This window comes from Camponotus vicinus, unplaced genomic scaffold (assembly GCF_025532165.1).
Source record: "Camponotus vicinus isolate PSW18456_S1 unplaced genomic scaffold, iyCamVici1.0 SCAF_3, whole genome shotgun sequence".
Taxonomy (NCBI): Eukaryota; Metazoa; Arthropoda; class Insecta; order Hymenoptera; family Formicidae; genus Camponotus; species Camponotus vicinus.
The window spans coordinates 6789589-6815907 of record NW_028141967.1 but is presented as its reverse complement, the minus strand read 5'-3'; the positions used below and the strand labels follow the sequence as shown (position 1 = coordinate 6815907).

Sequence of the window (26319 nt, the reverse complement as noted above, 5' to 3'; positions counted from 1 at the left end):
TCACTGACTAATTCAAGATGAATAGCTCGAGTAGCTAGGCAGATAAAGAGAGCGATGTACCCTTTCCGTGAGGCTATGCCTCGTCCTGATAAAGTGCGAGTTAATACCGGCCCTACGTAGTCAGTACCGCAATGGAGAAATGAGCGAGCTGATACTGAGATGAGAGGCGAGGGCAGGTTGCCCATTAACTGCGAGGGAACTGCGACTCGTTCCCGAGTACAAAGGACACATTGGTGTATTGTTTGTTTAACGATTGAACGAGCTTTGAGGAGCCAGTACTGCTGGCGAAGTGTTGCGAGTGTCAGTTGTACACCGGCGTGAAGAGACTGCGCGTGTACATGACGGACTATGAGACTTACAATTGGATGAGGAGCTAATAGAATAGGATGTCTCTCTTGAAATGAGAGCCTCGAATTTTGTAATCGGCCACCAACTCGAATGACGTGGTCAGAATCGAGAAACGGGTTTAGATCAGCCAATTTACTTTTCGGAGACGGCATTTTGCCTTTGCTCAGTGTCGTTAATTCCGTTGACAGAGTTTCCGATTGGATAGTTCGTATCCAATATAATCGAGCTCTGCGATAATCTTCGACTGTTAGAGCTGTGGATTGTTCGGAGTTATCAGAGCGGGTTATTCTACAATTGTAGGTGAATCGAATAACGTAAGCGGTTACTCTTAATAATTTAGGCCACATAGAAAATCGAGTGGCGAGTTCCCATGGTTCATCGTAATGAACGATTTGAATCGTGAGAATTTTAGCTTCCTTAAAGTTGGTAAAATTAGTGCTTTGAAAAGGTCTCGAGAAGGGCTACAAGAATATGCAATAAAAAGTGGAGGGTTCCATTTCAAAAATTCAAAGTGGCCTTGTCGTGATCTTGGCGACGCCATCCAAGATCAAACACATGGCGCCAGTAAATAGACCTTTTTACACCCTACAACTTTTGTTTGAAACAATTTTTTGTAAAACTTCTATTTTTTGTGATATTTCGAGGTCCCGACTCTTTCGAACACTCCGTATGCCGTAGCGATGTAATGACACGTTTCCGACCCCAGGTTCATTTGCAAAAAATGATTCTTATGGTGCCCCCGACAATCTCTGAAAATTTGGCGATTGAATTTCCGAACACCCTGTATACATACAGGGTGTCCCATTTTAAAAAACGCACCTCGAAAATTCTTCAACGAAGCATTTTCAGCAAAAATGTTTCAGACAAAAGTTATATGGTTTCAAAAGAGACATAAGATGGTGTCATTAATTTGACCTTAAATAGTTACTTGAAGGTCACCTTCAATTTTCTAAATAGAACTGCCTACTTTTTATTATATATTCTTGCAGCTCATTTCGAGAGCTTTCCAAAACACTATAATTAAGTTAGTTTTCATTAAGTACTTTCCGAGTTATGAGGCTTGAAATAATTTCTCAATTTTACATAAACCATAAAATATCTAATAAAATATTCATTTCTCGATTATCTTACCTTAATACTTTTATGTACAAAATAATGAGAGGAATCAATTGGTGTAAAGAAAACACATAGTTATTTTTAAGAAAAAATATGGAATTGTTAATTGCAAATTACATATTTTTTCTTAAAAATAACTATGTGTTTTCTTTACACCAATTGATTCCTCTCATTATTTTGTACATAAAAGTATTAAGGTAAGATAATCGAAAAATGAATATTTTACTAGATATTTTATGGTTTATGTAAAATTAAGAAATGATATATTTTACTAGATATTTTATGGTTTATGTAAAATTAAGAAATGATTTCAAGCCTCATAACTCGGAAAGTGCTTAATGAAAACTAATTTAATTATAGTGTTTTGGAAAGCTCTCGAGATGAGCTACAAGAATGTGCAAAAGCATATAGGGTGTCCCATTTAAAAAGTTGGAGGTGACCTTCACGTGACCTTCAGGTGACTCTTCAAGGTCAAACTAATGGTATCCTCTTATGGCCCTCTCGAAACCATACAACTTTTGTCTGAAACATTTTTGTCTTAAACTTATGGATTTTGAGATATTTCAGTGCGTAGATTAAAATGGCTTACCCTGTATATTGTTAGCCAATATTGCTCCAATAAAGTGTGCTACTAGGGATATATGTCCCACCTACGAAAAAAATCATAACTTTTAAACAAATAATCCTATCGACTTTTAACTTGGCTTGTTTTAAAGAAAAATGTTCAAGCTACATGTAAAAAATCGCGCATTTTGAAATGTAATGTTTACAATAAAATATAATTATTTACTTTACAAAAAATCAAACTTTTAGAGAATGGAGATTAACCGTATATTAATCGAAAAATCATAGAATTTATGCGCTAATTATAAATTTAGTTTTATTTAAATGTGATTACAACTTTATTATGATAAATATTATATTTTTTATATGTGTAATCAAAATAGGACGATGCATGCGACGGGCATCCGTCTCGCGGCAGATGCGCGGCTTGCAAAAGAAGTGTATAATAACGCTACGAATCGAACGTGTGTATGCATATTCAAGAAAAAACATAATATAAATTTAAAAAAATGAAATTTCTAGATCTAAGCTTATATTTTAAATATATTGATATTTAAGCTTTTCACAGTCGCCATCTTGAATCTGCCATTTTGAATTTAAATTTTGATGGTAAATTTGGAATCAGCACTCTCAAAAACCTATAAAACTGTCTTCATATGAAACACATCTCATTTGGGAAAGCCGGAGGTACGAAAGGGTTAAAATCTGAAAAGGCAAGAAAAATTTTTTGTACGATGTCAAGTTTCATAGAAAACACCGCGTAACATTATTTGAAACATTCTGTATAAAATATCTCTATATACAGGGTGGCTGAAAACTTTTCGCACATCCGAAGTGTGAAGGATGGGGCGGCGTGCGGCGAAGCGGTGATTGGGGAGGGAAGGAGCCTTCGCCGCGCGCCTACACACTGATTGCTCCTCCCCTCCCCAATCACCGCTTCGCCGCACGCCATTAATTCACCGCGCTCCCATTGGCCTGGTTTACACCGACCGTTTGATACGCGTATCAAATGTTATGTTCGTACTAAATGTATGGTGTAAACAATTCCGTTTGAGTTGGTACGATACGCATCGAGAAGGCGTATCGTATCAAAATAATACGCGTATCAAGCATATGTGTGGCGCTGTAAACACTTGTGCATCAAAGAACGAAGGATTATTTCTGACTGGTCGGCCATTTCTCGTTTATATAACACTACTGTGTATCACTTGTCGACTCTTCGTACTTTATTGCGTACTTTAGCTGGATTCCTTAAAGCGCGCGCATGTATTTATACATTTGATGTAAACGCAGTCGAATTAAACGTTTGGTGCGCATTACTTTTGATTTGCGTATCAAAAGACGTACGGTGTAAACCAGGCCATTATGTTACAGTAAGACCGCCTTCGCCGCCGCGAGCTTCTAGCCACGCGCATTGGCCGATCTTCTTTAATTAATTTTTCGTTAATTATTGCAAATCTCGCAAAACAATAGAGGACCTTCCTTCTTAATTTGAGTCAATCTACCTTCACACTTCGGATGTGCGAAAAGTTTTCAGCCACCCTGTATATGTTTTCTTTCTTTTGTATAATCTTTGTCTATATAAACAGATATTTAATGAAATAATTGAAAAATAATTTAAAAAATAATTTTTACATTAATTTCTTTGTTAGAAAGGGTGCAATTTGAAGCAAAGATTTGATATAATTATATGAATATAAATTTATATATATAATTGTACTGTAATTGTAATATTGTATTAATATAATTTATATTTGTATATATATTTATATTTATTAATATAGTTTATAATTATATTTATTTTTTCAACAATTTTTTTTTCATTTCTTTTACTTAAAAAAACGACATAAAAATTATTTTTCTAAATATTTTTCAATTTTATTATCCCTATTTTTTTCATTATATGTAGATTTTTTTCTAATAATTTATATATAATTGCTACATTTATTTTACATAATTTTCTTTTTATATTTTTGTATTATTTTTTTAATAGCATATTATTGCATATTTTTATACTAAAAAATAAATCAACTGTATTCAAGATTTAAAGCCAGAAGGAAAAAAATATTTGAAAAATGCAATTTAAAACAAAACTTGTTTTTCATTTATAAAGGTTGGTAATACTGCGCGAGTAAGTCGATTCTCAGAGAATTTTTAAAATCTTTATATCTACTGGCACAGCGCGAAGGCAAGTCTCTGCAGTTTCCTGCTAGTTGCGTCAGAAAACAGTCGCTAGTGATTGAATATTCCTACATCACACATTTTTTTGCGTCAAAAGGATAATATAAACTCGATAATAGTAAGTAAAACAATCGATTACGTTGATCTCCTCGTCTCAATTGTTCGAAACTCGCGTCGAAACAAAAATCGAGTCTTTTTCGATATCGATAGACATCATATTTAATTGTATGCTTTTGCTCTTTTCCTTTCCACGTGAATTTTATAGAAAATAATTACTACCAAACGCTATTTATCTATCGCTTTTTATTTTATAATGGCATTTTTTTCTGATATTACTCCTTACTACTTTTTCGTTTATGCATATATCTCTGATTTTGATTTATTTAATTGTCATGGATTTATATTGTGATTGCATTGTATATTTTCTTATATCATAAACTTTTGCAATTTCTCGGAGATTTTAGTCGATTAATGGAAAAATGCTGTTTTAACCAAGAAATCGATAAGTCGTTCGGTCAGTTTTTCTTTTATAGTATTATTTTCATTAATAATGCATTGCAATTTTTCTTTCGATTATTATTATAAAGTGCATTTTATGCAAAATTGAATAAAATACGCACAAAAATAGAATTTAATTTAATTAATTTTCTTACAAACTTGCATTGAACCTGCTTTTTTTATATTATATTATATTTTTGACATTTAAATTTATATATATATATATATATATATATATATATATATACACACACACATATATACTAATGTTGGAGAAAAAAAAGAGAAAAGAGAAAATTAAAACGAAAAAGTTCATGTTAATATATTACAGTTCATATTAATAATTACAATTTTTGATAATATATTTGTTATCAAATTTTCTATTTTCTACTATATTTTAACTTATGTTTTTTTAGCATTTTATATATTTTATTCTTTCTCTTTACACATTGATATATTTAAAGTTTATATATTGTTATTTCTTTGTATATTTCTTCTTAGTCGATAAAATCAATATTTTTAATTTTTAATTTTAAAATATGGTTCTAAAGGTAATTATAAATTTTATATATAGATATATATGTATTAAATTATGTAATAAATTTACAAAGTTCTTATATATTTGGAAAGTTATCTTTAAGTTTCTGAATATAGCAACTTTGATCTGCAAATTTTATGATATATATTTGAATTCTTAACATTTTAGAAATATAGAATATTTCTGGATTTTTAAAAATATCAAAAATATTATTATAAATATATCTTTAAACTTTAAATTTTCTCCAATAAGCATGTTTGTGTTGAAAATAATAGTAATTATAATTAAATTTATATTAACATAATAAATTATATTAACATTGTACGCGTAAGAGTTATACCAGCCTTTTTCGCATTCTATTTATAGCACAATATAGACTGTCACGATGGAATATTCTTTGTTCAGTTCAGCAAATTGAGTGCATCATTGCAATCTTGCTCTTTCAATAATTATTAATTCTAAAAGATTATAAATCTCAACACATCAATTGTCTAATAAATATATGTACACATATACATATACATATATACATATATATATATATATATATATATATATATATATATATATGTATATATATATATATATACACATATAAATCTATTTTGTATTGTATAAATATAATAAAATGTAAAGAGATTTGATAACTATATATGTAGAAATGAAAAGAATAAATATATTTTCTTTATTATGAAAAAAGTTTATTATATTTTGTGTATTTTTTTTACTACGTATACACATATATGTATGTACATATATGTGTGTATGTAATAAAAAGATTATACAAAATGTAATAATAAATTTTTTTGTAATAGTAACTTTCACATATATGTATGTGTATATGTGTATATGTATATGTTCATATGTATGTGTATATATAACAATAACAAAAAGATTAAAATAAAGTTTAATCGCTTTTTTAATACGATAAAAGAATTGATAGATTTTTGAAACTTGTTTCATATATCTGCTAGTGCACCTATATAAAAGATAAAATAGATCTGTTGCACTTGAAACACATGGTGGCTCACATGGCTTCTTGAAGAAACGCTTATTTATATATCCATAAATAGCTGCACATATCTCATTCCTTCATCACTTTCCTAGAAGAAAGAAGCTGTTGTGTGCAGCTTGAGAAAGAGAAAGAGAGAGAGAAGTTACTTGTTTGAATAAGAAATGCATATTCTATGAAAAAATCCTTTATTTATTTAATTTCTGTTTAAGTGAATTTAAAAAATATTTAAATTTGAAAATATTTATAAATTTAATTTTTTAAATATAATATATATAAGATATAATCGCGCGTAACATAGAAATTAATAAATTGTAAAAGAAGAGAAATTTTAAAAGAGTAAAAATAAGTATTGTTTTTAATTAATTTTAATTTAGCAAATAATTAAATATGTACAAATATAAAAAATAATATCTTATGAAAACTTAATATAATATATTAATTTATTATAAAAAAATATAAAAAATATATATCGTATTTATATACAGGGTGTATCTGAAATGATGCACTAAACTTTAGGAGCGTATTCTAGAAGTCAAAATAAGACTTTTTTTTCCTATGAACATGGGTCCGCAAATGAACCCCCTTCCGAGTTAGAGGCCCCTAAAGTTTGGGGAAAAAATTAAAAATTGATTGTATTTCAGAAAAAAAAAGGTTTTGACGTTACTTATCACCCTCTCTTGAGAGATAAATAAATTTGCGTTGCGGGTGTTTGGTCAATTTCACACATTTTCGAATTTTAGCTCGGAGGGGAGTTCATTTGCGGACCCATGTTCATAAGAAAAAAAAGTCTTATTTTGACCTCTAGAATACGCTCCTAAAGTTTAGTGCATCATTTCAGATACACCCTGTATATAAATTATTAAATAAATTATATATTATTAAAATAATTAATATATTCAAACAATCTAATATTTATGAACGAATCTAAATTTAGCGACAAATGTTATATTAGAATTTTTATAATTATTATATATTATATGTATAATATGCAATTATATATAATTAATTAAATAAATTGAAATATGCTTTTATATGTATATACGCTAAGAGACGAAATATATCGCTATCTTCTATGCAGTTATAACTGATGATTAAGAATGATTTATTGTGAATGATTTCTTTCTATATTTCTTGAGGTCATCATGGGTGACTCCGTGCTTCTTATCTCGATGGAAGTTCATTCAATTAAACACATGAGAAAGATATTTTATAGAACCTACACAAGTAGAGAGTGACATTCTTATTTGTTTGGTATAATTTTACTGATTTTCCACGATTATCCTTTTAATTTTTACTAGATTTTATCAACATTGAAAACGAAACTCTTTAATTAACATAATAAAAGACTAGAACATTATCAAGGAAAACAACACTCCAATATAGAATTAATCTAGATATTAATCTAGATTACAGTTTCTTGGACAAGCAAAAATTACAAGACGATGAAACTGCTTATTCTTTTGACGTTCTTGTATTGCTTTTGCATCGATATTGGTCACACCAGAGAGATAACGTATGTAATTTATCAATTATTTAATTTATAAATTGATATCTTGAACGTGCTCTTCTTTTTTCTAATTTAATTTTCAGCATGTTGTTGTATTTACTCGAAGTTTTCTATAAATGATTATTTCAATTTTTAGTCACGAAGACATTAAAGATGCTATGTTGAGTTTAGTACATATGATGCGAGAGAATACAGAAAAACTCGAAAGGCATGAAGTAAGAGAACGACAGCTGGGCGAGCAATTAAAGAAAACCATAACTATCCTGACAAAGCGTGTATCCGCTGTGGATGGGTTGAAACTACAGCTGAATAAATTGGATGAGAGGATCTCGGGAATAGAGCATCTGTTCGCGCAGGTCAACATTTACTTACAATTAGTAAAACGAGCGAAAACATTATTTTTTGGAATGAATAAATCTCGCCATTCTTTTCCATCTTAGCTCTTTCCAACTCTTTTTAAAGCACTCCAATAAACTTTCTGCTTTTACTTGCCTTTCATCTCTCATTTTTCTGTCCTTTTTCTTATCCTATTTTTGGATATTTTTTATTAACAATATTTTTTTCTCGCGCAGAGAGATGAGAGAGAACGTATACAGATGCAGAAGACAATGGACAGTTTGGAGGATCTAGAGAGTCGCTTGGAAGGTTGGCTCACGGATATTGAAAACAAAGTTGCAGAGATAAATAGTCGCCCAGAAATTACACCTACATCGAATGATAATTTTACCGATATTCTCAACAAATTGAATAAAATCGAAAATAACTCAATAGAGGGAATTGCAAAACTTAAAGAGGATCTACACAATAATGTAGCAATAATGGATAGAGAATCAACTATTCTAATGGAGAAAGCGCATACGATTTTCTTGCAGGTAATCTGTTTATGGGATGCATGAAAGTAACATCTCTCTTCCTTCTTCATATCTTCAAGAATATAAATTGTTTGTTGTTATATAGGTGCAGGACGTAGCCACTAGAATCGGAGACATTGAGAACTCTCTAGAGAAGATAAAACAACTGACGCGGAGCGTTCAAGAGAAGCCATTGGAGCGGCAATTGGATTTGCCAGCTTTTGACGAGCACATGAAGAAATTAGTGCGGGTACAAGAGTTAATGGAAAACTCTTCTAATAGATTATATGAATTACCCAGGTAATTTTGTATCTGAAGTTCTCATGATTAAATTTGAATTAATATTCTTTGTGAAAATATATAAGAATATTTTATATTTTAATGTTTGTGAAATATATAGGATAAATGAAGTGCAGACGTTTCACAACGAGACGCAGACTATGTTGCAAGAAGTGAAGCACGCATTAAAGGATGTTGTTACAAGAAGTATCAATAATGTCGAGGACAGAATAACAGAAGCCAAAGAAGAAACGAAGGAATCTGTAACAGCATTACGGTAAATTTTGTCATTTTGAAGATCATAAATGTTAAATATTGTCTTTTTCTTATCTTTTATTTCTCATCCTCTGAATATTAAATATTATCTTTAAATAAAAATAAAAATCTGAAGACTATATTTAATGTTAAATAATCTAAATATATTGTATAATTTTTTTTAATTTTGACTTTTTTACGTTATAGAATGGACCTGGCTAACAATGCAGAACGTGTCAGCCAGGATTTACAGGAACTGGAAAAGGGTCAGTCCGTGATGGTTTCCATGGCCGATCATGTGTTAGATACAAAAAAAAGGGTAGAATATGGCGTACATCAGATCTTGTTGGAAGTGGGCGATCTCGTAAAGGCACAAGGCATCAATATTAACAGCACTCTTACTCAAAGATTCGATGGAATCTCGAATGATATCATGAATAACCAGAACGGTGCCTTAGCAAATCTTACTAGTAAAATGGAACAGGAAATGAATAAAGTAAATGACTTGTTACTTGCTCAATGAGCTAACTGTTTTTGGGATTTATCGTTATTATCTTTACTATAGATCTGGCGACAGATCAACGTGATGTATCAGCAAATGTCAGAGAGTGCTCGAGCTTTAGACAAGTTACATAAACAGAATGAAGCCTACGTTAACGGTACGACATCTACTATGGGGGGAATGGAGAGTAAGGTAAGATAATAATAAGCATAATTAAATTAAAATATAGTAAAGATTAATGAAGATTAATGAAGATTAATGTAAAATTTCTCTAAAATAAGTTAGTCGCTATATTAGATCACCACATGTACTACCAATATTTCACATAATGTCAGTATGAAATTAATTTGAAATAACAAAAATTTGAAATTCTACAGGTCGGCGAAATAACAAAACGCATGACAGAGGTAGATGAGAACTTAAATTATTTGCTTGGTCGCCTATCCTTAGTGACGCAAGAATTCAATCAGATTAAGACAGGTTTAGGGAATGCGTTAGACAATATTAAAGCTTCTTTCAAAGTGGTTCAAGAGAAGGCGTTGGACTTGACCTATCCGGGTCCTCACCCGCTTCCAGAAAATTACAATAATCCTAATGAATCTCAGACCAGAAAACCAGACGGTAAGCCTCTGTCGGATCTTGTAAATCATATCTTCAACATACCTTCCAATTGATTACAAAGTTTTTTTAAAAAATCTTCAATTAATTTCATTTGTGTGTTTATTAAAAAATATAAAGTTCTGTAAGCATAAAGAATTCTCGTAATATTTTTTTATGATTTTCAGCAATCAACAAAACTCATTGTCCATCTTAAAAATTTTATTGCTGTTAATTTCATTGTTGCATAAACTGTTTGTTTTAGTTGTGACCGTAAAGTAAACCATATCCGACTCTCAAATTAAATGATTGGTTCGGGCTAATCTCAGTGGAAAAGATAGCTTTTTCGTCTTTAGATTTAAAATCCAGTACCATTATTAACATCATTATTACCACCATAATGATTAGAAATAATTGTAAGATATACTGCCATCTGGAAAATTTTTGAATACATTTATATTCTTAATCTTTGCTTTTTATCTACTTTATTTCAAAAATTTTTATGAAAGAAGCTAATAAACCGATTATATATAATGATCTAATTCATTAAAACATAATACAATATTAGAAAAGAATTAAAATTTAGAAATATAATTTAGAAAATTATGCAGATGTTTTATGCGAACATTTTTATAGAATAAATAAGACTTACTTAATTAATTTTTTGTCCAGAAACTTTAAAATACAATTTCTATTTTACATACACTTTTTTAGCAACTATTTTTCTATGAATTATTGTAAGTCTTATCTAAAATAAGATAAAGAAATATAATTTTAAGCGGACTTTAACGAAATTTTAGTTTATAATCCACATAACATAAGATTTCCATAGGACATCCTAATTTGATCCCATTTTGATCCAAATTAAAAAATTATCCATAGGATTACTTGAGGATATCTCGTATAACATAAGATCTCCGTAGTACATCCTGATTTAATCGAATAATCTAAACGATATAGACAATAAAAAGTCATTCGTAGGATTTCCTGAGAATATATTTCCGATTGTCATATACATATATGATCACTAGTTCGTTCATTTACCGCTACGCGACGCTTTTATCTCGTATTTAAGTTTAATCATGAGAATTATATAAAGCTTGCAAAAGGCTCGCGACAAATAGGATTAAAAATATTTTGCTTCAATTTAATGTCCGACGCAACCCCAGTGAAGGAACTTCAGATATTAAATTGATTTTATCAAACGAATAAATGTCCAGCAAATAAATAAAAATGATTCATTCATCATCTTCAGAGTTTTAGATAAAAATAAGTATTCAGTTTCAATGACGCAATAAAAGTATTAATTTTATAGATAGCGCATATAAGTATATAAATTTCCATTTTAAAAAATTGTAATGTCATTGACTTTATTTTGGTGATACTATTTAAGATTACTGTTTTATTGCATTTTTTAAAACTATATTGTTTATGCATAAAATATTTTTTCAAAAAAAGTTCGAGATATTTTAAATAGACATTTAAAATAGATTCGTATATTTAATGATTCCTCTGGATCAGTTTAGGACAACGAAAAAGACATTTTAAACCTCCAGTGGATATTGTTGGGATTTAATTTTGTTATGTAAGTTATCCCAGGGATATCTATTTTTAGATCTTCTAAGGATAACATGAAAAGCGAACATTCAGATATCCTCAGTATATATCCTAAATATGTCTTACGGTTTTACACAGATATCCTTCGGATAATTAAAAGTTTTGAAGTATATCCGGTGATCGTACCTAGGATCAACTTTTGCTATGTGGGAAATTAGTATTCGATATATTTTTAATTTTGAAAAATAGGAAATTACGTAACATAGCCTGTTTTTCCCAAAGAAAAAAAACCTGACTCATAAAATATTTCTACCATTAAAATTTGATGCGCAGAAACAGAACATCTCATGTTTCTTTCATATACAGAGTGTGGCAATAATTTTGTCTATACTGTGATTTTGTAACTCATAACAATGATGTCATTATCATTAGTTATAGAATTGCAGAATATCTCCGTTATTTTTAAAGATATGAAAAAATTGTTATCAAAGTTGTACTATGTCAAGAAGCCTATAATATGCTAATAATATTATTTTCTGTAAGTGAAGGGCTTTAAAAATTTTAAAGTTATTTTTTTAAAGCATCCTAATTTTTTTTATATAAATCGATTCCTTGCAATATTTCGCGTAAAAAGTTATAAGAATAAAAAATTAAATAGAGAGATATATATTTATGAGATATATCATAGTTTATAAAAATTATATCAATTTAACTATTCAATTTTTGACCATCCTACTCTTATCTTTTTACGCTGAATCGATTTATATAAAAAAATTAGTGCTTTCAAAAAAAATGAAAATAATCTTTCTGAAGCCTCCACTTAAGGAAAAAATATTACTAGAATATTATCCTCTTAACATCGTATAACTTTCATAATTATAATTTTTTCATATTACTAAAAATAATGGAGACATTTCAAATAGACAAAGTTATTGTCACATCCTGTATGTATATATGTATGTGTATATATATATGTACATATATACATATATATATATATATATATGTTTTTAATATTGCGACGTACTTTTTTGCACACATAAATATCTGCAATCTAACAATTATGAAATGGACGATAGAATCTAATTAATTTCTATCTCTATTTTAATATTAATAATCTCTATATGGGAAAGGAGACAGGATATACTATATTAGGATACCATAGGTTTTACTAGAATGTTATATTTCTATTGATATTATTTATAAAAGATAAATAAACCGCTACAAAGAAAAACATTTAGAACGTGCAAAAAAGTAAATCTTATGAAAAATTATATAAAATTGTTATTAACTTTGTTGTTCTTATGCAAAGATCATTAAATTTAGTATACTTTCGTAATGCATGTAGGTTGTCATTGTAAAACTGCGATACATTCATTCGTTTATGCGTTTCACCTCTTCTCTTTCATTTTCGCATGAATACTTGTCTTTATTTTCACACGCGCAGACACGCAAGCACAAACACACAGATATTTAATAATTAGTAATATTGTATGTGCCATGTTGTGTTATAACAGAGTTCTTTATTTCTAAACGGTAGAAAATACTTCTATTTATGCAAGAGTGCAATGAAGGACTCACGGAGTCTGCATGCGTTGCAATGAAATTCGCGTTCGCTGCATAAGCGGAAAGCCTACGCTTGGAGATGAATTTTTATGTCTCTCGTTTTGATAATTTCATTGTTGACATACAGATGATCATAACTTTTATATTTTTTATAATGCATTAGAAGGAGCCTAAAAAATCTAAAAATTTAAGGTCAAATAATATAAAATTAAATATAATTTTTAAATTTAAAAAAAAATTTTTTTTTTAAATAAAATTTTTAAAAACTTTTCATATAAAAAAAAGTTTAAAGCAATGTTTTCCAAAAGATTATTCACAAAGATTTGAAAGAATAAAAAAAAATTAATATTAGTATAATCTTTCTCTCTCTCTTTTTCTTTCTGCTAGTATAAAAAATTTATTTAAAAATTATTCCCAGAGCGTCTGTTTTTAAAAGAATTCCTTGATTTTCCAGATATTTTTATTCAAAAATTCCAGGTAAAAAAATATTTTAAAAATATAAAAATTTTATGAAATTAAACTAAAATTTTTTATTGCATTTTTCGTACAAAGGAAAAAACACAGAACTTCTTAACTTCTTAACTTTTGAATGCTAGATTTATAAATGTACTTAAAAAAATTGAATAAATTTCATAAAATAAACATTCTTCAATTGTATAAGATTTCCATTTTGTTATCACTAAAAATTAAATAAAGAAAATGTAGTATGCATATTCAAATTTTATTAAAACATTGAATATATAAACAGAGATAGATATATTTATATTTTAAACGTACTTTTCACTTGGCTAGTCAACTGTTAATAATATGAGAGTACGATAGTTAAAGAAAAAAATTAAAAAATTTTATATTCCTAAGTTTTTCTAGGTATAAGAGAAATAAATTTTGAGAATTTCAGGTTTTCCATGTTTTTCCAAGAAGTAGACACTCTAAATTACTCCAAAAAATCCGAAAATGATTTTTTTCGAAATAATCGACTTTGAACATTTGAGAGATCAAAGGAACCAAAAGATTCATTCAAATTACGAATCTGAGAATTACGATCTTTGAAGAGACAGAAATTGGAGTTTTATAGAATTATACCTTATAAAGAGAGAGAGAGAGAGAAAGAGAGAGAGAGTGTGAGAGATCGCACTAAGTATATAACATATTTTCTAAGATCTCGATCAATGCACCTTCGTTTTGAGTTCAGCAAACCGTTATTATTTACAATATGTATGTATACAGATTAAAATATTAATCGCCTCACTTTAAACCACGAACTGTAAGTGGTGGGTGATTTACAGGCTGTTAAACCTAAAATCGCATTTGTGAGGAGACATTAGATATTGTAGAGAAAGAATCACGAAGATATCACTTTTGTGTATGAACACTGGAATCTCTCAAGAGTAGACTGTATAATAAATTGCTCTGGGCTACTTTAACAAGTTACCCTCATTCCTATTAAGTTCAGTAATCGTTAGAAAGTATTGTGTTTCACACGATGGTTATTCGTGAGATTTACATGAACATTTCTACGCTACCGGGAGAGGATATTGCGTTCGCATTTCTGTGCATTGTTACACATAACTGAGTTATTACCCTTACTCATATTTTCGAAAGTGAGTTAGAAAAGGATGCAATATACTTTTTAGAGATATACTCTTGAAAGGTTTCAATGTATGAGTTTTCCTCGTATCTCCCTCATTTTGCGCACTCGAAGGGGCAACACATACGATGATCTCGACAGTGTATTATTACATCACATTATATTACATTATATTTTGAGCCTCGATAATGTCTTTTTAAGCTATGTGAACTGTAGATAGAGGAACATACTTTAAAGCAAGTCCATGTTTAATCACGTAATGGACGACAACGCATTTTTTTTCTTTTGCATGCCTATGTATACGTTGAGAATTAACGACTAAACGACAACAATTGTCCTGCCTGTCTCTTCATTTTTTGACGACATGCTGCAACAAGCTCATAGTAAGCATCGATTAATAACATTATGTTAAATAGCTCTGTTAGTTCATCACAAAGATTTATTTAGCTCTTTTTTGCGCCGATGATCCTTGGAATAGAAAAAATGCAGATTTTTATATTTATCCAAAGATGCAATATTTTGAGGACTAAAATGATTAGAATTTTCCACATTTTCAAAGAGTCAAAAGTGTAAAGAAAACTTTTCCGAAATTGATACCACTTCTGATCTCCGCGATGAATCAACGTTACAATTCACTGTAGTGCTAGATTCCTTAAAACAATACCTGCTATTTACGAATTTCAAAATTGGTTTTTTAGTAACTAAGAGTCAATTACAACAACAGTTATAAATTCTAGCGTTTTTCCGTTCCTAAAAAAATTAAATAATTCAATACAATAAGTAAATAGTATAGTAGTAAGTAAATAGTAGTATAATTTACTTTTTTCATATAAGTAAATAGTAGTATAATTTACTTTTTTCAAAATTTGAAAAATCATTCTTTAACATTTTTTTGGTAAGTATAATAAACTGATAAATATATAATAATAAAATATATAAATAATCTAAAATTTAGTTGTCCTAAAATTTAAGAAAAGTCATTCTTAATATAATCTTCAAACTGCTGGTTCTTTACTATATCTACCAGAGTCAGCCAAGTTTGCTCGAACAGATTTTGTCAAGGCTTGCTACAAATTCTTGTTAGTAAAAAGGCTACAATTTGCGGACAAGAATTGCTACTACAGACTTTGATGGCAAATTGACGGCAAAAATCATACAAAGTTTGTTGGCAAAACCTGACAGCAAATTGACAGCAAAAAACTAACAAAGCTTAATAACATGCTGGACATCAAATTGTCGATAAAAATCGAGCAAAATCTGCGCACGTGTAGTCTGAAGGCAAATTGTGAACAAACTTTGTTGACATAACTTGACAGCAAATTAGTGACAAAACCCGAGCATACCTTGCAAATATGCTTGACGTCAAATTACCGGCAAAAATCGATCAAGATCTGCGCAGAGAAATTTGACGACAAATTGTCAACAAATTGTGAGCAAACTTGATATTTTGAAGCAACTCAAATTCGATTTGCCGCTCTACGCGGCGATCAAGCTTAATTATAACTCGTATTCAATTTTTTATGAAATTGATATAAAGGACTGAGACTAACATAAGATTCAAAGTATATTTCTTCTTTTTAGTCAGTTTAATTTTTGATAAATTGATTTAACTTAAAATAATTTGTTAAATCTCCATCTCTTGTTGGGATTTATAGAATATTAAACAGATTAACAGATATGAAATTAAACAGATAAATGGGAATTAATCAATTTATTGCGTGTTATTGAAATATTGAATATAATATGAATTCCTGTGGCTGAATATAAATAAAACAATAGCAGATAGAACATCATTATCAAGAACATCTTAATAAGAAACATTTAATAAAAAAATTAATAGACATTTTTGAAACGTAGTAGCGGTTAACAGACCTTTAAATAAATGTTTTATAGAAGTCTAATTTAAAAGACACACAAATGTCTAAATTTTATATATTTTTATAAGTAAAATATTCATCTATCAGAAACAAAAATTTTAATATATTACTTGTATATTATATATATTACAATTTTATATTTATAAAATAAAATTTTTTTTTCTATATATAAATAATCTGTTACTTAAAAAGAAAAAATAATAACTGAAAATTAAATATCCGTAAACGTCAAATTTAAATGGCTTTGGAATGTTAAGGTTTGCTCACAATTTACTGACAATTTGTCGTCAAACTTTCCGGCGTAGATTTTGGTCAGTTTTTGCCCACAATTTGACGTCAAGCATATTAGTAAGCTTTGTTCGGATTTTGCTATCAATTTGCTGTCAGGTTTTGTCAGCAAGGTTTGTCAACAAAACATGAGCTTATTGCGGACACAGATGCTATAGTATTTGGTATCAAGTTTTGAGTGCATTTGATTCCAATTTGGCGACAATTTGTTGCGAAATTGTTTTCTGGATATATTAAATTATAGCATTTGAAGAATAAAATGTCCTTTTTTTGGATTTGAAATAAATTAGTTTTTTTCTAAATAATTTTTTTCACTCCAGTTCGATAATAGAAATTACCAAAATATGTAAAAAATTTCTTTTCTGATTGTTCTAAGATTATATAATAAATAAACATAATTTATATTTACTCTCTTTGTATCCCTTGTACACATTTCTATTAAAAAAAATATTATGACAACAGAATAAGATTTAAAGCTATTTATTAATCTATGAATTGAAAAAGAGGAGAGTTTAACTGTTTCTCTCATTCTCCCACTCTCTCTCTCTCTCTCTCTCTCTCTCTCTCTCTATATATATATATATATATATATATATATATATATATATATATATATATATATATATATATGACAGATATATGCTACCAAATATACTAAAAACTAATTTATTTCAAGAAATAATAAAATTTACACACTTTTTGGTTTTTGCGATGTCATAATGTAGTATGAGTTACGAAAAGAGGTTAGCAGTCTTAAGATTATTTTCAATATTTTAAAAAATAAATTATGATAAAATTTTCAACAGAATTTTAAAGCTCCAAGTAATAGCGACAAATCATTCAATTTCTTTGTAATTAAATATTTTGATATTAAAAGATAATTTTAATTTTATCTTAAAATAATTCAATTAAGAATTCTTGAAATTTTCCAGTGAGAATATATTGCATTGAAAAATGTCTTTAATGCTTGTAAATTAAATGATATCTTGAAAGAACATAAAACAATTAAATTTTACATAATTTGTAAAAATTTTAATATTGGAAAACAATGAGAAAACATGGAGTTCTTTGACTTAACAGAGCAATATAGTTATAATAAAACATGAGAAATAATTAATGTTGATGCAATTAACTGTTTAAGTATGTAATAACATCACTTCAATTACACAGGATATCACAAAATTTAAGCATAAAAAACTTCAACAAAAAAGTTCGCGATAAATTCAATAACAAAAGTACATGCCATTTTTTAATTCCAAGCTTTCAATAGCTTTCTAAATATACAAATTTAAGATTTAATTAAATCATAAGCTGTGATTTAAAATTTCTTTATCATGCACATAATAGAGAGAGTGTTAGTATATAATATTTTATCAAGCATAGCGATCGAATAATGTATATATCATTAATATCATTGTATGCATGATTCAAGAATAGAAAATTTCTTAACCACAGCTCGTGATTAACTGTGAAAAATTTTTTGTTATATTCAAAAAACTTGCACAGAATAAAAAATTGCATACATTTTTATTACTTAGTCTCTCACAAAACTGCAATGTTTTTGTGCTCAAATTTTATCACATATACAGGGTGTTTCAGAATTCGCGGATATGGATTCCATAGCGTGATTGTTCGTATCAAAACCAACAACTTTTTCTTCTGGCAAAATTGCGTCTGAGCATTACTTTTTAAGTGAGAGCAACTTTAAGCTAATGAATAAGCATCTCTATTACGCTTGAATCAGGCGCGCGCACGGTATGTGATGTTTGAGCGTGTATGCTATTTTACCTTTATTTATTGAAATCTTATAGAAAGATTAAAAAATTTGGAAGAACAACTCCATTGTGCAATAGCAACTGTTACATGGGAAATGCTCCAACGTGCACGAAAATTTTATCCGCAGAACTAATGTTTATACAAATGAAAGGTCTGCATTTTGAGCATATGCTCTGAAGCATTTGATCGGCCTTTTTCAGGGCCAACAAATTTTTCAAATGTTGGAACAATAATTTTAGATCAAAATTATTTACAAGTCATTTAATCTTATCTCTTCAGCCGTTGCTTCGGGGTATCAATTAGAAAATTTTGTTAAATAAGTTGTATTGAAAATAGCGATATTTAGATACATAATTCTTGTAACACTTTAATGAAGTGATAAAATAGCATACGCGCTCAAACACCACACATGTCGCGCCGCCCTTGATTCAAGTGTAATCTAAGGCGCTTATTCATTAGCTTAAAGTTGCTCTCACTTAAAAAGTAATACTCAGACGCAATTTTACTAGAGGAAAAAGTTGTTTTGATACGAACAATCACGCTGTGGAATCCGTATCCGCGAATTCTGAAACACCCTGTATGTGATAACTTACATAAGAAATGTAATCGCGCTATGTGCCCATGATATAACATACCTTATAATTCTAGCAGAACCGCGTACAGCAAAGAATCGTCGCTCTTTTCTCTATATACATATACACATTCCTAATAGAAACATTATTCGCGAACGGTTCAGCTCATTTTTAAAATGACGAGTCAGAAAGTTCGCAACAAAGTCATAAAGTTTCGTACCTTACAGTCTCTCACTCTTGTTACCCTTTTTTTTATCCATCTTTCTGTTTCTCATTTTGAGACAGCTTAAAGGTAGCAGAGTGTAAAAAAGGATGCAAGTTTTTGCGTGGTTGCTTGTATTCGTTAACTTCATTTATACAAAAGGGTCTTCTAAATAAAACTACGTAAATTCGGAGTATTGGACGCGTTATCGGAATGCATAGATTCATTCTTCTCTCTCTCTCTTTCTTTTTCTAATTGCTTTCCTTAGAGCGTATCTTTCCCCTCATCTGCTGTCTTTTTTTAATAACGAGGCGGAAGAGCACTGGATACTCGCATTTAATTCGTTTTGTTTATAAAAGACGCGTACAATGAGTGCATACGCAGTGGCAGTTTTTTCATTTCTTTTTCTATCCCTTTATATTCCTTTGCGTCTTTTATTATTATTATTATTATTGTATTATTATCATTATTATTTAATGTCGCAAATGCATATCTCATAAAAATATGAGTTAAAAAAACCATGAAAAGAGAAGTATTTTAAATACTCACAAAAGGATTAATTTCCATTAAAAAATTCCACAAATTAAAAAAAAATTTCTAAGTCTTTTTATTCAAATATTTTTGGAACCAAAAAACTCTCAATGATCTTAGTTTTTGTATGTCTGAATATCAGAAAGATTTGATCTTTTTTATCTAATTAATAATTATAATGCAACTTTTTAAGCTGAAACTTTCCTTAAAACCTTGATTTCCGACATGTAAATTACATCGACACAATTTCAAAAATATCATTTTCAATTTTTCTTGTCTGGGGAACTCTTGCAACAGCCCCAAAGACTTATTTTATTTGAACAAAAAAACAGATATTCTTGCAGAATAATCATGTCAGAAACATTAAATCAAAACTTTAAAACACATACACACGCACACAGAAGACATGAACAGTGTGCGATATCGATTTTTGTCCACGATCGACGCGGATGGATAAATTTGCGAGGTATCCGACTCATTCTCTTCCTCAATGGATTGTACTTTTATAAGTCGACTAGCGCTTGTAGCGGCTGCTAGCTTGATTCACTCGAGGTGGACACGCGCAGCTGACGCTTGCTACGCCTTTGGGGGTGCGAGTGGTCCTAGCTGCTGGTAGAAGCAATAGGACTGACCGGGCTGAGAGGACTACGCGCCGAATCCCTTAGAACACCAGTTAGCGTTACCACAAGTTTGCGACTGCCAGCATGATCGCGATGTTCGCCTAACCAAATGCCTTGCCATGTGCCTAGCGCCAGTTTGCCGTCGGTGATTGGGATGCTCAGTGATGAGCCCAAAAAACAAGCCTTTACATGTGCCGGCTATGAAACATTAGAAATAATTGTTATTGTTTTACTGATGTTCCAAATTGTTTTGCTCATTTGAGAGAGAGAATCAGAGAAATTTTTTAAGGAAGTCTTTTTACACACTTATGAGAGACACACTCATTACAATTAAAAGAAAACATTTGTTGCAATAATATAATGTCGAAGTAACAAATAATATGATGCAAATTATACCTATATAATATAAAAATATATGTATGTATATGTAATATTGTAATTATATATATATAAAATTACAATATTACATATATATATATATATATATATATATATAATCACAATATTACATATACATACATATATTTTTATATTATATAGGTAATTTGCATCATATTATTTGTTACTTCGACATTATATTATTGCAACAAATGTTTTCTTCTAATTGTAATGAGTGTGTCTCTCATAAGTGTTTAAAAAGACTTCCTTAAAAAATTTCTCTGATTCTCTCTCTCAAATGAGCAAAAAAAAAAAAAAAATATATATATATATATATATATATATATATATATATACAGTATGTCTGTTTTAAGTGGATACGCTTAATTATTTCGTAGAAAATTAAAGATACAAAAAAATTGTTCAAACAAAAGTTGTTTGGTTACAAAGGGGACACAATATGGTGCAATTGTTTTTTTTTGTGAGTGGAGGTATAGAGCATATCTCAAGGTCATCTGAATTTTTTTTAAATGGAATGCTGGATTTTTTTATTTATAGTATAATAGCGGTTATCAAGACGACAATGACCTATAATTAAAGGTCACTCGAGGTCATGCAAGGTCATAAATTAACAAAACTTGTTCACAATCTTTATTTTTCAATGCGTATATTTAGTCAAGTATAACAAGAACATTTTAGTATATTGGATAGTACAGTGGATAGGACGTGGTGCACCAATAACGTGGCCTCCAAGATCACCTGATTTTTCTGCCTGCGACTTTTTTCTTTGGGGCTATTTGAAACAAATAGTTTTTCGAACACCAGTGGAAAATGTAACCGAACTACATACAAGGATTATAGCTGCGTGTACAAAAATAAATGCTAAGATGTTGAAACGGGTAGAATTAGAATTTTTGAGAAGGTTGCAAAGTTGCATTCTTAATGACGAAGGACATGTTGAAGGAAAGACTAAATACAAAATGTACTAAAATGTTCTTGTTATACTTGACTAAATATACGCATTGAAAAATAAAGAGTGTGAACAAGTTTTGTTAATTTATGACCTTGCATGACCTCGAGTGACCTTTAATTATAGGTCATTATATTCGTCTTGACAACCGCTATTATACTATAAATAAAAAAATCCAGCATTCCATTTAAAAAAATTCAGATGACCTTGAGATATGCTCTATACCTCCACTCACAAAGAAAACAATTGCACCATATTGTGTCCCCTTTGTAACCAAACAACTTTTGTTTGAACAATTTTTTTGTATCTTTAATTTTCTACGAAATAATTGAAATAATTAAGCGTATCCACTTAAATCAGACATACTGTATATACACACACACACACACACACGCGCGCGCACACGCACACGCGCACGCGCACGCACGCACACACACACAATATATAGTTTTTACAATATTATAATAGTAGAATATTATTGCAATATAATAATATAATATTCTTATATACGTATTTTTTTGCTTGTTGCTACGCGATGAAATCAGAACTAATTTGTATTCAATTCAAATATTTTATTCAAATATTTTATCATGAAATGGATATAAAGCCTACAAAATACAGGTAAACATAAATAACATAAATATATAGCCTACAAAATACAGATAAACATAAATAACATAAATATATCTTTTTTTGTTTAATTTTTAATACAATTCCAACAATGATTCCAAATTCGTAATATTAAACAAATTATTTAAAACTAGACGAATAAGTAGAAAATTGTCTACTTGAAACAAAAAATCGAAATTTCTATATAAATTAAATCCCGAATTTTATAAATTAAATATATATAATTTATTTTATATATTTAGTTATCAACTCTATATGTGTGTATGAATATTTTATACGAACCAATTCTATATGCAATATAATTACATATATCAATAATATAACATGTTATATTACAATTATAATTAATCAATAATTTATCAGTGATATTTGTGTATATTACCTGTAACATTCAATTTTATTGCTCTTATATAATATTAATATAACAGTGTTTGCTAAGACATAATTTTTTCTTTTCTTGAAGAATAAATCTATTTCTCGAAGAATAAATTTAGAGATTTATTAATACATTGCGGATTGTACGAACTGAACTAAAAGGCCAGTTCTTGCGCACTTCAGAACACATCAAATTGTGCATGTATTAATTAAAACAATTGCAAATAAGGATCAATCTCAACTTCTTTATCTAAGGTTCCTATTCTATGTTACTCATCAAAAAACACACAAAGTACATTTCTTTTTCTATGACATTAAAGCAAAAAATTACTACTGACATTATTACTATTATTATTGTTACTTATATCTTTCCACTCATCATCACTTGAAACATCTGATAAAATATTAGCATATAATTATAATCCTGCATTTTTAGATAAAAAGTTCACTATATAATCCATTAATAAATTGAGAAATTATCTTATCATCATTTCTATATGTTGTGTATATATGAGAAAGTACTTGAAATAAAATGTTCATTTGTGATATCAACAAAATCCTTTTCTAAAAAGAGAAATGTCAATAATTTTAAATAAATGTTACTATTTTTAAACTTTTGTATGCACATCATATATAAATGTTTGTCTGATAGCAATACTATATGAGAATGTTCAAAAGATGTCAATTGACATCTCTGATGTTTAATACTTGAAAAACCAAAGATATCAATTCATGTCTTCATCATGCAATGTGTTAATATATTATATAATTTTGATTTAGTCAATTTGTTAAAGTGCACCAAAATATGTATATTATTGAAAATAAATACAATATAAAGTACTTATTCATTATAATATAAAGAAAATGATAAGATAAAAGAATAATATTATTTTAAAAAATATCTGAAAAAAATTGAATTTACCATATCATCAGGCCCTTCACAGCTATGTCTATACTCCAAGCCTTCAGGAACTATTTTATTAAGCATCATTTCCATATCGTCTCTTACATCTGGATCCCAGCTCTCGTTTAACGCTAAACTAGCTGAAGTGTGAAGAACTATAGGAAAGAATTAAATTTAGCATTTATTGCTCTATTTAAAAAATATACGCAATGTTGCAGTAATTATATTGATATTAAATAAATAAACTATTAATTTCTAGTCATCTATAAAAACAACACAACTATTATATTCAATTAGATTATCAGTAATAGATTAGTACTCACTTTGAATATGGCAGAGACCAATGGAAAACTGACAAAGCTCAGGGACTTGCCTGAGGATCTCTTCAGTGACAAGGTGAACGCCCCGATGTTGCGGTCTAAGATTAATCTTGGTCTGGAACCAGCCGGAGCCGATTTGGATACCGCGGTTAGACGAGGCCATGACTGCACAGTTGAACAATGCGAAGGGGGAGGGGGGGAGAGAGAGAGAGAGAGAGAGAGAGAGAGAGAGAGAGAGAGAGAGAGAGAGAGAGAGAGAGACCTGAAAATAGAAACCAGCTGATCTTCAATCACTCGGTAGATTACTTCAAGTAATCGATGCAGAATTCCATTTTCTCTTTGATGTTTATAGATAATCTATCGCGCCCCAATTTCTGCCGAGTGCTCGTTGAGCCGCGAGAAAGGTTAGGTTAAGTTAGATTAGGTTAGGAGAAAAATAGAGGAGAAAGGAGAGGAAAAGAGAAAGAAGAAAGAGAGAGAGAGGGAGAAGTAACCGCGTGACGTACATACGTATACAAGGTGTGCACGCACTCACGCACTCACGCATTCACAAGTATACGCATGGAACCTGTCACTGCGACAGCTGCCACTCACCTATACCTATATTTAATCACGGCAGTCGAAGGTAGCGACAAACGTTACCAGACCGCAAGCTTGTGATGGAAAATCATAGGATATATATATTTATATATCGGGTGAGCGGGTAATTAAAAACGGTGAATGGGATACGGTCACATGTGCCGTGTCTTTAATAAGCGAACGCAAATGGCGGCGCCGTCGCCGTATACAGCACTACCCATAAAGGTTGTATTAAGGGCCATCACACACGAAATTGCATAGCTGCATATGCATAACATAAGACCATATGGACCAATGAGCATCGAGTATTATGTTATGTAAGTCATGGCCGCATTCAGCGGACTCAACCGCTAAGTAGCAATCGAATATGATTGGTCTCTACTTTCAGGTCCTACCAATCAGCGTCGAGTTACATCGGAAAATCTAGTAATGTTGCCCAACTGTTGAGTCCGCTGAATGTGGCCAATATGGCGACTTAATACCATTGAACTATAGAACTAACTGGAACGAGCGCTGCCTTTGGGCTCCTGCACACAGGACGCGGCAACACTTGCCGCGCGGCGGAAGTCGACGCGATAGCCAATACAAAAGTTGGATTGAGTTCAACTTTGACGCGCGGTGGATGTTATGTATCTACTGATTGGCTATCGCGTCGACTTCCGCCGCGCGGCAAGCGTTGCCGCGTCCTGTGTGCAGGAGCCATTTGTTATTGCCCGGTGACCTCGAGCCGAGGGAGACAGTATCTATTTGGTATTGCCATCTCTCTTTTCCATGTATTACCTTAGCTAAAAATATACGTTTGCGCATTAAAGTTGTGTACAGAATTTTTTCACCAAAAATTTAGTAAAATAAAGCATTATTTTATTTCGTTTATTGTCGTCATTATATTTCCTTAAATAATCCATTTCATTACAATAATATTTTTTATATATTCATTGTTCGAACCACAGACTTCTATAATACACTAGACTGCTAACAGATTACAGGCGGACATGATACACAGGTGTGCACGTGACGCCATATTTCGTGTGAGCATATTATATAGGGTGTCCAAAATGTTTATTTTATGATTGTAAGAGGATTGTACCACAGACTTATCTGACAACATCGACAATACGAACTGAACACCCAGTATAATTTGCCCACACGAAATATGGCTGCCATCCCCACCACCATTTGCACCTTGCATCACTTTTTCGAGTCATTTCATACAGATGTTAGCAGTCTAGTATATTATAGAAGTCTGTGGTTTGAACATATACTGACAGGTATGGACACAGATAGTACGTCATAAAACTATAGGAAAAATATACTATAGCATGTTAGTGTAAAGGC

The 26319-nt window shown here is 30.0% G+C and overlaps 2 protein-coding genes across 5 annotated transcripts; one reads left to right on the top strand and one right to left on the bottom strand.

The window, feature by feature from the left end:
* Nucleotides 1-4186: 4186 nt before the first annotated feature.
* On the top strand, nt 4187-10717 carry LOC145968887 (uncharacterized). 4 transcript variants are annotated; one of them, XM_083094755.1, is made up of 10 exons: nt 4199-4327; nt 7559-7773; nt 7904-8123; nt 8340-8639; nt 8725-8918; nt 9019-9174; nt 9360-9648; nt 9718-9846; nt 10032-10275; nt 10517-10717. In XM_083094755.1, exons 2-10 carry the CDS (start codon nt 7703-7705, stop codon nt 10531-10533), a joined length of 1620 nt encoding a protein of 539 aa, XP_082950881.1. In that variant the 5' UTR covers nt 4199-4327; nt 7559-7702; the 3' UTR covers nt 10534-10717. The 4 variants fall into 4 exon arrangements, with proteins under 4 accessions (XP_082950879.1, XP_082950881.1, XP_082950880.1 ...); XM_083094754.1 differs by having other exon boundaries at nt 10440-10717; XM_083094753.1 differs by lacking the exon at nt 10517-10717 and having other exon boundaries at nt 4187-4327; nt 7667-7773; nt 10032-10428.
* A 2594-nt stretch (nt 10718-13311) lies between these two features.
* LOC145968888 (UPF0047 protein YjbQ) lies at nt 13312-25205 on the bottom strand. Its single transcript, XM_083094756.1, has 3 exons — nt 24409-25205; nt 24104-24240; nt 13312-21026 (listed from the first exon to the last, which is right to left on the bottom strand). The coding sequence occupies exons 1-3, from the start codon at nt 24566-24568 to the stop codon at nt 20811-20813; spliced, it is 513 nt and encodes a 170-aa protein (XP_082950882.1). The 5' UTR covers nt 24569-25205; the 3' UTR covers nt 13312-20810.
* Nucleotides 25206-26319: the final 1114 nt, after the last annotated feature.